Source organism: Onychomys torridus, chromosome 2, assembly GCF_903995425.1.
Source record: "Onychomys torridus chromosome 2, mOncTor1.1, whole genome shotgun sequence".
NCBI lineage: Eukaryota > Metazoa > Chordata > Mammalia > Rodentia > Cricetidae > Onychomys > Onychomys torridus.
In genome coordinates, this window is record NC_050444.1 from 71,779,163 (window position 1) to 71,793,345 (window position 14,183).

At 35.9% G+C, this 14,183-nt stretch overlaps 1 protein-coding gene across 1 annotated transcript in view; it reads left to right on the forward strand.

The window, feature by feature from the left end:
• The window catches only part of LOC118577884 (zinc finger protein 120-like), a 54,081-nt gene extending 40,706 nt beyond the window's left edge, over positions 1 to 13,375 (forward strand). The window contains 1 exon segment of the mRNA XM_036178547.1: positions 13,270 to 13,375. Coding sequence (XP_036034440.1) covers positions 13,270 to 13,375 — 106 coding nt within the window.
• The last annotated feature ends 808 nt before the right edge of the window (positions 13,376 to 14,183 follow it).

Consider the following 14,183-nt stretch of genomic DNA (forward strand, 5'->3'; position numbering starts at 1 on the left):
GCTAGAGAGGTAACAATTTATGTTCTTTTATTTTAGAATTTCATTTAGATATTTCATTTAAAGTTTTTTTCTGAGTTTTCCTTTTGAGGATTCTATTTTAAGATTCATTTTTATTTAGTTTTAATTTATATGTGTTTGTAGGCATGGCATGTGCTTGTGTGTACCTGAGGAGGCCAGAAGAGGGAATTGGCTCCCCTGGAGCTGGAGTCACAGATAGGTATGAGCTGCCCCACTCCAGTCCTGGGAACTGACTTGGATCCTTTAAAAGAAGAATGAGAACTCTCCACTATCGAGTCATCTCTGCAACCCCTTTAAGACTTCAGAAATGATGCTTTAATACTCTCTTTGTTCTCTCAACATTGACTTAAAATCCTTCCCATCAATTCTTCCAAAAGCTAAAAAAAAAAAAAAACAAAAAAAACAAAAGATTATTTGCCTACTCTTATTGACAGCAAAATAAAGTTTTCCCAGTTTGTTTTCACCTCCTGAAATGATCTATTCATTTCTTTTCAGAGGTGGCTTCCTTGCCTATGCCTTCCTGACACCACTCAGCTGTAGACACGGATGAATCACTCAGGTATTTAGCACTCAATTTCTAAGAAATATTCTCCTTTCCTGTTTTCTTTACTCAGGTCTCTGATGTGACTTCAAAGCATTAGCAACTTTGTCACTTACTGTAGGGAGTTCATTGGATTCCACCAGACTTTTCTTCTTCCGACACAGTCTGAAAATCATTTCCCCTTACTAAGCCTATATAAGGCAAGACATGCTTTCTAATTTCTGTCTAGGGTAAGATGGATTTAGCACTATCTGACCCACCAGAAGAAACAAAATTTGAACTTTCCAGCAACTTAATATGTGCAATTATGACTGCCTATGTCAGTATCATATTCATTGAACTCTCCTTTGAATAGTTTTAATACCTCATTGTTTTCCTATTAATTGACACATTAAATCAAATAATTAGAATGTATTCATTTTATATTTGAAAAGTTGTAAAAATTTTTTTAAAGAATATACCTTAAAGTACACACACACACATACACACACACACACACACACACACACACACACACATACATACAGATTAAGATTAACTTATTGTTTCACAGAAACTAAATAATTTGCTATTTCTGATTTTGATAATAGAGACACTTCACACACTTCACAGGCATGGCTTATTTGCTTATTTATTTCCAAGACATTAAGAAGGAAATACCCAGAGTTCACCTAAGGAGTCAAGAGACAGGTTGATTGTAAGGATCATGATTTAAATTGCTTCCTCGAGATTTTAGTTCTTAGACTCAACTTGCTACTCTAGACGACCAGCCATAAGTACACACTGTGAGGGACGGTGATTCAGATGCTGCAGGACTGTGACTTGGAGCACTCCATGGTCTGCTTATGAAACTTCTCAGGCAAAGCTATCAGATGCATATAAGCATTTATCTCCCAATTCTTGTTAATAATCACTAATGACCACCAAAATGTTAACAGAAGTCTGTCTACTCACTCCATATACTTAAAATAAATGCTTCTATGTGACTTGCTGTCATTAATTTATAGATTGCTGCTGAAGGCACTTCCTTTTTTTATGACCTCATTTAAGTTGATGTAAAGTCACTGAGGGTATGTGTGACATAAAGACTCATTTCTGGTATTAAAAATAAATAGTAAGTGCTGTCAAGTGGGTTCCTGTGCTTATGCACTTTGAGTGTGTGCACATTTAAGATTTTAGAAAGATGTGGGGAGGAAGGCTTGGAGGTGGTGGAGGAGGAAAGAGATCGATCTGTGGTTGGTAGGTAAAATGAATAAAAAATTTCTTAATAAAAATAATAAAATAAAAAATAAGTTAAAAAAGAAGATTTTAGAAAAATGCTCCTTAAATAAGAAGTCACTCTTTACATTTGGTTTCTAGCAGGTCAAAGAAATCAGAAGAGAAAAATGATCATTATTACCAACTAATTGTCTCCAATTTCGCATATTGACTTAAAAAATGCAATTCAGAAAGTAATTTCCCCTCACAGTAATTTAAATTTATTTTATTGATATTTATACCAATATGTATAGCTCTAACTGAAGTTTCATGATTGCAGTATTGTTACTTTGTTACTGAATTGAAATCTAATTCAAATCAAGAATGACTAGCAATCTGTCTTCTCAGCAATAAAAGTTAGAAAATTGATATTCTAATTTTAAACAAACTTTTTAATAGAAAGCATAGTGCAATGTTAAATTTTAAATGCTCTATTAGTCCCCTGAGAGTTCCATGCTATATGTTTTGATTTCATTCATCATCCCCAACTTTTCTCAATTCTACCCCCATTCCCTGTTCATCAGCTTTGTACCTATGTTTTAGTTCCTGCAAGGCCAATTTGTGGTGTGTAACCATTCTTGAATGTATAGTCTTCCCCTGGAACTTGTGGAACATGGACCACTTGCCAGAGACTATGTTCTTAGGGAAAACTGTCTCTCTCCCAGATGCTAACTAGTGTTAAAAGCTCTGTGGCTAGAGATGAGAGTGTGTGCCCAAGTGCCCTCTCCATGTTGGGGTTTGTTTAGGCTTGGGCTTGCACATATGTTCATGGTGGTACAGCTGCTATGAGCTGCCTTGCTCACTGTGTTTAGAATATAATGTAGCAATCTGTCTCTAGAATTTACAGTTTTCCGTCCCTCTTCCACTATGATACTAATCCTTGGAAGGGAGATGTGGTGTTTATGTTCCCTTTAATATTTAAAAATTTAAACATTCTCCATTCTCTTCTTCTCTGCATATTAGACAGTTATGTGTCCTTTGGTTAATCACCATCTTATATAATCTCAGAACAGAGAAAAGCATTGTCATTAGAAGTTAATTTAGTACTATGACCACTTAGCAGCATAATAGCTGTTCATTCTGTCCTGGTGCCTAAGGCTTTTCTAGCTACAGGTTCTTGGTCTAATAATGGTGCCATGTATAGTTTTCAAATTATGGATCTAGACTTACATCCAATCAGAAACCATCGGTTACTCTCATGCTGCCCATTCACCATTGCACCAGTGGGCATATCTTAACAAGTTACTCATTGTCACTCACAGGATTCATATCTATGTATAATTGTTGATTACTGCTTCTTTGTTACTTGTAAAGCACTTTCCCGCATTGTGAAAGCTATCTGGTAAAGATAAAGCTTCCTGACTCATACAGGGTTTTTTTGTTTTGTTTTGTTTTGTTTTTGTTGTTTTTGTGTTTTTTTTTGTTTTTTGTTTTTTGTTTTTTGTTTTTTGTTTTTTTTACTGTTCTATATTTTGAGTATTTGAGTCTTCACAATAGAGTCTTGACATAAAGTTTTGGAGGGCAACCAACAGCCTTGTCAATAGCTGTAATTTGGAGAGTTTATTAGATCTTCTTGGCCAACAACTCCAAAATAAACAACATACTCCTACACTGAGATTTTAATTTGTTAGATGCTGGTGTTGTAATAAGTAATATGATAAGATAACTCCATTTTAGACAGTGTATAAAATGGGAATAATTTTATCAGCTATACATGTGACACAGGTTTAGTATCTAGAAGACACAAAGATCTCACTTAAACATCAGGAAAACAAACAAATCAATTAAAAATGAGATACAGAACTAAATAGAGAGTTTTCAAATATAAAACACAAATGGCTGAGAAACTCTTTAAAAATGTTAAGCATCCTTAATCATCAAGTAAAATGCAGATTAAAATCTCTGAGATTTAATCTCCCTAAGTCACAATGGCTACAGTGAAACAAACAAACAACATGACAATAATTCCTGGCATGGTCATAATGGAAAATAACCTCTTATTCACTGCTGATGGGAATGGGAACCGATGCTGCTACAATGGAAGTCAGTGTTGAAGCTCTGAAAAACAAAGATAAAAATAGATCTATGATAATACATAGCTACAATATCCTTAGATACACACCCAGTGTACTCCAGTTCTTATTCTAAAGATGCCTGTTCATCAATATTCATTGTTGTTCTACTCACAAAGTCCAGGAAATTGAAATATCTTAGAGGTATATTAACTGATAAATGACTGATGAAAATCTATATTTATACAATAGAATTAAGAAAAATAAAATTATAGGATTCATAATTAAATGAATGGAACTAAAACAAATATTCTGAGTGGTGTAACACAGGCCCAGAAAGACATATATCATGTGTTTGATTTCATCTGTAGATGTTAACTGTGAATCTCCAGATGTGTGTATGTCATTTGAAATACCCATAGATTTGAGGGATTTACTGAAGTTATGGGTAGAGTCTTTAAAGGGGAGGTAGATAGAACCCATTGACAAAAAGGACTAAAAGGGAATAGTAAAACAAGAAGAGCAAACCTGAAGTATGAGAGCAGAGGGTAGGATAGAGGAGAGTGTATTGGAGAGATGAATATTAAACAAAATTCCTTTGGGAAAAGGCATTAGAATCTTAAAAAAATTAATATGTATATACTTTGGATATCAGCCTCTGTCATATGTGGGGTTGGTGAAGACCTTTTTCCATTCTGTAGGCTGTCTCTTTGTCTTGTTGACCATGGCCTTTGCTCTACAAAAGTTTCTCAGTTTCAACAGGTCACATTGATTGATTGTTTCTCTCAGTGTCTGTGCTAATGGTGTTATATTTAGAAGGTGTTCTCTGGTGCCAATGAGTTCAACACTACTTCCTACTTTCTCTTCTATCAGGTTCAGAGTAACTGGATTTATGTTGAGGTCTTTGATCCACTGGGACTTAAGTTTTGTGCATGGTGACAGATATGGATCTATTTGCAGCCGTCTACACATTGACATCCAGTTATGCCAGCACCATTTGTTGAAGATGCTTTCTTTTTTCCATTGTACATTTTTGGCTTCTTTGTCAAAAATTATATGTTCATAGTTGTGCGGGTTAATGTCAGGGTCTTCAATTCAATTCCATTGGTCTACATGTCAGTTTTCATGCCAGTACCAAGCTGTTTTTATTACTGTAGCTCTATAGTAGACCTTGAGGTCAGGGATAGTGATGCCTCCAGAGGTTGTTTATTGTACATGATTCTTTTGGCTATCCTGGGTTCAAAATGCCCAACAGTCCAATTAAGAAATGGGCTATGGAACTAAACAGAGAATTCTCAGCAGAGGAAGTTCAAATGGCTGAAAGACATTTAAGGAATTGCTCAACATCCCTAATTATCCAGGAAATGCAAATCAAAACGACTCTAAGATACCACCGTACACATGTCAGAATGTCTAAGATCAAAAACACTGAAGACAGCTTATGCTGGAGAGGATGTGGAGCAAGGGGAACTCTCCTCCACTGCTGGTGGGAATGCAAGCTTGTATAGCCACTTTGGAAATCAATATGGTACTTCCTTAGGAAATTGGGAATCCATCTCCCCCAAGACCCAGCTGTAGCACTCTTGGGCATATACCCAAAGAATGCTCAATCATACCACAAGAGCATTTGCTCAGCTATGTTCATATCAGCTTGTTTGTAATAGCCAGAACCTGGAAACAACCTAGATGCCCTTCAACTGAAGAACGAATAAAGAAAATGTGGTACATATACACAATGGAGTACTACTCAGCACAGAAAAACAATGACATCATAAGGTTTGCAGGCAAATGGATGGATGTAGAAAAATAAAATCATCCTGAGTGAGGTAACCCAGACTCAAAAAGACAAACATGGTATGTACTCACTCATAGGAGGATACTAGATGAAAAACAAAAATGACTAGACTGCTACTCACAACTCCAGGGAGTCTGCCTAGAAAACGGTGCCCTATGAAAGACACAGAGATGGCCCAATGACAGAGAAATGGATGATATCTACATGAACAACCTGGACATGAGTGAGGGTAATGAAGGGCAAGATTCCAGGGAAAGAGAGCTTAGGGGAGCAGGAGATCCCAGCTGGATCAAGAACAGAAAGAGAAAACAAGGAATAACAGACCATGATAAATGAAGACCACATGAGAACAGAAAGAAGCAAAATGTTAGAGAGGCCCCCAGACATCCACAATGATACCACCACTGTAGACTACTGGCAATGGTCAAGAGAAAGCCCAAACTGACCTAGTCTGGTGATCAGATGGTCAAACACCCTAACAGTCGTACTAGAACTCTCATCCAATAACTGGTGGAAGTGGATGCAGAGATCCTCAGCCAAGCCACAGATGAGCTCCAGGAGTCCAATTGTTGAGAAAGAGGAGAAATTGTAAGAACGTGAATTGTTGAGCCCAAGATTGGAGAGGCACAGGGACAAACAGCCAAAAGAATGGAAGCACATGAATTATGAACCAAAGGCTTTGGAGCCTCCAGCTGGATCAGGCCCTCTGGATAAGTGAGACAATTGAGTGGCTTGGACTGTTTGGGAGGCATCCAGGCTGTGGGACCTGGACCTGTCCTTAGTGCATGAGCTGGCTGTTTGGATACTTGGGGCTTATGTGGGGATACTTTGCTCTGCCTGGAAGGAGGACTACACTTGCCTGTACTGAATCTACCAGAGGAGTCTTTGCATTGGAGGACATGGAAAGGGGTGGGGGGGGGGCTGGGGGAAGGCAGGAGGGGGGAGGACAGGGGAACCCATGGCTGATATGTAAAATTGAAACACAAATATCTGTATAAAAAATAAAATTTGAAAAAAATACAAACAATATTATAAAATTTCTGTGTATATAAAATAATGAAAAGAACTTGAATTTAGTGGATGTCATCTTAGTTTATATATATATATATATATATATATATATATATTTTTTTTTTTTTTTTAACATTAAAGTTCTTTTAAAGTATAACTTTATTTATACATATATATTTGTATACCTACATACATATATACACATATATAAGTTTAAATTAATTTTAATGTTAAAAATCAGATTATTCATAAACTCAAACTGCATCCATTAAATTTCATATTCATTTCATTATTATTAGAGTTGTGTATGACATCAAATTTAGGTAGTTGTAAATGAAAGAATATGTATGATATCCTCTCTACCTTCAATATATCTCAGAAATTTTGTATAAAAGAAGTCCTATAAAATTAGCAAACAAAGCCAGGCAGTGGTGGCCCATGCTTTTAATCCCAGTATTTGGGAGACAGAGCCAGGCAGATCTCTGTGAGTTCAAGGTCAGCCTTGTATACAGAGTTAGATCCAGGACAGGCACCAAAACTACACAGAGAAACCCTGTCTTGAAATCCAAAAGAAAAAAAATTAGAAAATGAGAACTGAAATCATTAAAGAAAAATTAATTATTAAAACTCATTTTTTGTTTCTCTGTATAATGGGGACATTAAGATTTCTGAAGTTAGTACATGAATTTCAGGCATAAGAACACTTTCAAACTGGAAATACACTGAGCTTAGAATATGTTTTGTGGCAAAATGGAGAGTCAGAAGGTAGAGGGTATGATATACTAGAAATAGGTTAGGACCAAACTCGAGCAATTAGTTTTATGTCCAGAATGAACTTAGCATATTCTCAATCATTCCTTAGGTATTATTCAACTTTTTTTCTATAAATGGCCTGATAATAAGAATCATATGCTCTTCTGTTTTGGCTACTCATTTCTAATATTACAGCATGCAAGTATCTACAAACACTGCATACATAAATGGATGTGGTTATGTTTCATTAAAAACAATATTTACATAAACAGTCAAAGGCAGGATATGGCTTTTAGATAAGATAGAGTCCAAGAATCTCTGTGGCTCCTGTGATAGTTATTTTATGTGAAGATCAATTGCTAATGTCAACTTGTAGTTATGTCTTATCATAGATCTATTTTTATCTTTTTTTTCCGAGCTTCCACACTGACTTCCATTGTGGCTGCATCAGTTCCCATTCCCATCATCCCATCAGCAGTGAATAAGAGGTTATTTTCCCTCATGACCATGCCAGCAATTATTGTCATGTTGTTTTGTTGTTTTTTTGTTTCACTATAGCCATTGTGATTTAGGTACAAGCCAAGGATAATATTAAAATATACTTATAGGTGTGTCTTTGAGTGAGCTTCAGAAAAGGTTAGCTAAGGAGGGAAAAATCCCTACCTTAAAAGTAGATACCACCATGACATAGACTGGGGCACTAATGGATTCCCTGTTTCCTCTCCCTCTGTCCCTAATTAGCCATCATGTGAGCTGATCTGCAATGTATTGTACTCTCTGAAACCATGTGTCTAAATAAATCCTTCTTTCCTGAAGGTGATCTTTGAGGAATTCTGTCACAGCTATACATATGACACAGGGTTAGAAAACACAAGCATCTCAAACACTTAAATATCAGGAAAACAAACAAATCAATTAAAAATGAGGCACAGAACTAAATAGAGAGTTTTCAAATATAAGACACAAATGGCTGAGAAACTCTTTAAAAAATGTTAAGCATTCTTAATCATCAAGTAAAATGTAAATTAAAATATCTCTTTCCTCTCCCTCTGTCCCTAATTAACCATCATGTGAGCTGATCTGCAGTGTATTGTACTCTCTGAAACCATGTGTCTAAATAAATCCTTCTTTCCTGAAGGTGATCTTTGAGAAGTTTTGTCACAGCAAAGTGAAAGCTAATTAATTAAGAAGGTGCTTACAAGACCTTATTCAATACTCACAGCATATATAATGAGACTGTTATCACTTCTTATTTACAAAGGGAAATGAAGAATGAAGTAATTGCTTAATTTCTGCTAAATTGCACATCTATCATCCCAAATCTTATGGTTTTGACCTGTCACCCATTATATTAATAGTTCTTTGTCAAATATCTTCATTAGTCAAAATTTAATTCAGCTCCGAATAATCAAAATACAAAATAGTGACACCTTAAATAGGTTAAAATAGAGCCTATATCTATAGTCATACAAGTAGCTCAGAACAGACATAAGAGCTCATAAAATAAGTATCTGGAATGTTATTTTTATCTTCTGTCAGTCTTAACAATGATCTTCCAATTTCTGATACAAAATGGCTACTTTCTCTCCATCTTCTGCTGTAGACTACTGAGTGTATCTCTCCTCACTATCTCCCTGTTGTGCACAGGTTCTATTTAAGACACAGCCTTAGGACTGTGAGAATCCACAGTCTCCACACACTGTCCAGACTGAAATGCATCAGAAGATGTCTGTTTGGTATCCACTAAGAACTGATGATTTGCTTTCCAATGGAAAGAAGTCATCATACACTTTGTGATCATAGAATTCCTCTGAATGTGTGTGGAGCATAAGTGTGTCTGAGTGCATGTGGGCTCACTAAAAACCAAATAGATAAAAGGAGAGGATGAAATTTATTCTGTTACTCACACTTTCATTTTTTATCACTACATTGAGAATATTGGAAAATAAAGTATTTGTTTTTGAAAATTATTTACTCAAGTAAAGTTTATACATTCTCATTATAGCATAAGACCAATATTGAAACTAGGAAACTAGCACTCTGAAAGGGGTTTTATCTGTGTAATGTAAGGCGGTGCATGTCTACATGTAGCTGGAAGGTACTAAGTCGCTGTATATACAGCATTGCATGAATTCCTTAGATAGTCTCGGCTATCCATTTATAGCCCTTCTGTAATGAGAAGAATCCTAGATGAGGCAATGGATTATTTAAATCTACACACAAATTGAAGGACAAGTCCAAGAGATAAACCAACTTCAGATCAGCATCACATTCATGATAAAAGTATTGCCTAGTAATGTCAAGACTTTCCAGAAGTATTACCAATCTGGAAAAATCTGTAATTCACAGGGGAAAAAGTCTTATTAGCCACTCTTCTCTGAAAACAAAGAAAAACCAATACTCAGTGAAATTGAAATTGGCAGATTATGAGCAATAATTCTTACTGAAGTCACGAAGGAAGTGGTGACTCTTCAAGATAGTGTCAAATTTTGAGCTGATAAGTGAGAGATGGGTGTATACATATACGTATGGGTGTGTGTGTAGACACACACACACACACACACACACACACACACACACCAGGCCAAAGAAAGGATGCCACTGAAACTTAACTTGGTAAACTGGTAAGTTCTATTTGGGTTTCCCACAAGACCATGGGTGAGTGGTTGTATACAGGATAAAAAAATGACTCTAAGAAAGCTTCATCACCAAAAGCCCACCCCATCATGACTGGCAGCTCATAAAAGCTGGAATCTAATGCATTGCACCACTTGCAGTAGCTCAACAAGTTGTAGATTATCTTTACAGCAGGATCATGTGGTACGAACTTCCAGACAGTGTGACTGATCTCTGTCTCTTCCAGGCAGCCTGGCTGGTCTGTCTTTCAGAAAGCTTGATAGATTTCTGTCTCTTTGGAGCAGCTTAATTGGTCTCTCTCTTCCAAGATGCAGGTGGTCTGTGCCTCTTCTATAAGCTTGGAGAGGGGGCTGCCTAGTTAATTTCATCATTTGAAAGGACTTTGAGAAACTTTTGAATTGTTTAATTCCTGAGAGTTTCACCTCTCTTTAGAATATCCTGATCCTTAAACAGATGCCCTGCAGGATGAATATATTAACTCAGAGGAAATTGCTACTTAATGGTGGTAATTGGTTCATCATAACAAGACCTCAGAGGCCATACAAAGCTTAAGACATCTCTATAAAGAAATATTGAGCTCCTTCCAATGGTCAGCCATGAAAACAAACTTACAAGTAACATTACATGGAAATAACAGGCTATATTAAAGAATATATATGCATATACATATATGCATGCAATAACAATTAATGAATAAAAGAAAGAGACCACCTATGTGGTGATATTGTGTTCCCAATAATTGTGCATCCTAATAGACTTATATGAGGGTCAGAGAACAGAATAGCCACTATATTAAACAATGGTAGCACATGTCTTTAATCCTAGCATTCAGGAGGCAGAGATCAGTCTGGATCACTGTGAGTTCAAAGCCACACTAGAAACAGCCAGGCATGGTGACACATGCCATTAATCCCAGGAAGTGGTGACAGAAAGCAGAATTATATTAAGTGCAAGGACCAGGAACTAGAGTCTTCTTTAAGCATTTAGCCTTTAGTAGCAGTTCACCTGAGATCCATTCAGATGAAGATTCAGAAGCTTTCAGTCTGAGGAAACAAGATCAGCTAAGGAATTGGCAAGGTGAGGTTGGATGTGGCTTGTTTTGTGTCTCTGACCTTTCAGTGTTCACCTCAATACCTGGCTCCAGGTTTGTTTCTATTAATAAGACATTTTAAGATTTGCCTTATACACGTATTTGATGGAGAACAGGGAAGTTTAAATGAAAGAGTTTGAAGGGAGGAAAACAATGTAATTATATTATAATGTCAAAAATAAAATAAAAATAAACTTCAAAAAAGAAATCTTGAGCTGTACTTGGCTCCTAACAAGGCTATGAAATATAAAGAAATTGAGTTCTAATTTAAATGCACCAATTTATTTTATGTTAATTTTATTAATTACATTTATTCATTTATTTTACATCCAGACTCCAGTGTCCCCTCCCTGCTCTCCTCCAACTCCCTCCCCCACCTCCCCTCCCCACTCATCCAATCTTCTTCTGTTTCTGTTTAGAAAAGGGCAGGCTTCCAATGGGTATCAATAAAGCAATCGCATGTCATTTTGAAGTGGGACTAAGTTCCTGCCCTTATATTAAGGCAATATTTTAATTTTTTAATGATCCCAAATGCCATTTAGGCATTCATGTATAAATCTGGACTATGAAAGATTCCTGTCTCACTAAACTTTAAGCATTTCTAAGCATCAGTATTACTATTATTAGCATGCTTTGAAACTCACAAAATTGAAGAGGATCTGAGTCAGAGAACACAGCTTTTCCTCAGATTTCAGAATCCACTGAAGCAGTATGAAAACCAGAACCCGTGTCAGTGGTATGGATTTTATAATAAAAGCAAATCAATTACTTTTTTTTCACTTTCCTTAAGTAAGAAATAAAAAATGAATAACATTCAAAATAATTTCTAAATAATTAACACTAGCATAACTTCAAAGAATTCAAATTGCAAATAAGAGAGTCAGAAAAGAACTTGGTAAATACTGTAATTATCATGGTAAAATTCTTTTATGTCTATTTTAAAGCCAGGTCATATTTTTTACTGTGGAATAAAAGCATCATTTCCATTTACTTCTTCAAAGATAATAGATTAGTTCAATTATCATTTTTGACATTGTATTTACCCAGAGAAAATTATGGGGAATTAACAGAAAACCTTCTCTCCTACTTAAGTTCTTTTCTTTTAGAAAAACAAAAAACAAAAAACAAAAAACAAAAAAACATAAAGTTAAATAATGTTGGGTGGGAAAAAGACTCAGAGGTTACCTGTCCTAATCACACTCTTGAACATGAATTGCATTATTGGTGATAAACAGTGACAGCTCTGACAGACATAATTTCAAGAAAAGTAAAGAGTTACAATTTATTAAAAGTTCTATTTATAAGAAAGTGGAAGAACCTATATAAAACTCGGCATCTGTTAAGGCTAAAAGCCAAACCACAGCATTGATCTCATACTGAAAACTTCAAAAGGTACTCATACTAAAATAATGATATTAAAATGAGATGACTTAGACAGTGAAGTGCTTCTTGTGCAAGTATGAGAATCTGAGATTGATTCCATGAATACATTTAAAAAATAACAAAGACTATTGAAGTCCAGCCCCTTAATAGTCTTTTTCCAAGATCCATGGAAGAATCTAAAAAACAGATGAGAAATCTAATCTTAAGGATATCAAATGAATCTGCATACAACTAGTTCTTTAGTTCACTTACTTTACTCTTCTGAGTCAGTTCTCTCTCTACACAGCTGCTTTTCTGTTCTCATATTTAGCCCCTTTCTTGTCTGATTCTCTCCACATTTCTTCTGCTGTTCGAAGTTCTATCTTAATTCCCTCATCTTAATTCTTCCCACCTAGTTCTTTCCCATCTAGTTTTTTTTTTATCTTAATTCTCCCCCACCTTTATTCTCTCTCAAGTGTCTGAGGTTTTCAGTTATATACCCATGCAGCCAGCAATCCACAGCAAGATCACCAGGCTTGAATTCTTTCAGGAGCAAAAGGAAGAGTTATAAGATCCACACAAACAGCAGTAATTGTCAGCTGTCATTTGCAACCCAAAAGGGATGTGAAGAATGAGCAATGAATCAAATAAGGGCTAAATTCAGTTAATAGATTGAAAAGGGAATTTATGTGCTCAAACTATGTTCTTAGAAGTGTTTGCGTAAAATGTTAGGATTCTATAAGTACTAAGTCACAAGTGAAAATAAAACTTCCTTTTTTTTTTCCTTTGGCAGGGTATCTGTCCAAGCTTATCTTGGTTGTGCCATTGTACGGCAGGGCAAGGGAAGTGAACTCGCAACCAGGCAATCTGCATCACAGCTAGATGTACCTGGTATGTAAAAGCCCTTTAGTTTTGAGTTAGTTGTTAAAGAGAGATCTTTAGAACTAGAGATAACACTTGGAAAAAAGGAGGGTTAAGCTAAATTAGTACATCCACCTGGCCTGGGTGGTTGTCTCAGTGTAAATTATTTCCTTCTCTCAGGAACTAACAGATAGTCTGAATGCTTATCTATCTGTAGTCTGTCCTAGGAGGTCTGGGAGTTGTCTCAGATAAAATACTTTGTCCTGAGATGGTCCTGGCCAGATGTAGCTAAAGAAGATAATTACAGAAAGGCACACAGTTGGGGGATGTTATCCAAATACCCCAAATTGTATAGGGGGAAATTGTGCCAATTAATGATTCAACCACACTATTAGAAGTTCTTGGGTAAAGAATCAAATGGGAAAGCTGCGACAGCACACAAGAAATTTGTTGCAGGAAAACAGCTAATTTATTCAAAAGCCAATATTACCAAGACTCCTTGAGTCTTGGTTTTATGAAGAGACCTTAGCTTTTTCTAGGTATTAGCTTTACCATAGTCACCTGAATTCCTACTTCATATTTCTGTGGCTAGCAGAAAAAAATAAAAATAAAAAGCAAATAAGTCATTTTTGGGATCCAGTTGCCACCCAAAAAGTAACATAAACTGACTTGAAAGTAATAGAAGGTGTGTGTATGGTTCCTGGTATGCTCCCTGTATAACTTCTGTTTTGCTAATTTAGTTTTATAATGGAACTGGTATTAAGGAAGAAAAGACTACAGCAGGGACAAGATGGGGCCTTTGGCTATGTCAAATTACAGATACATTGTTTTCCATTTCTTTGTATA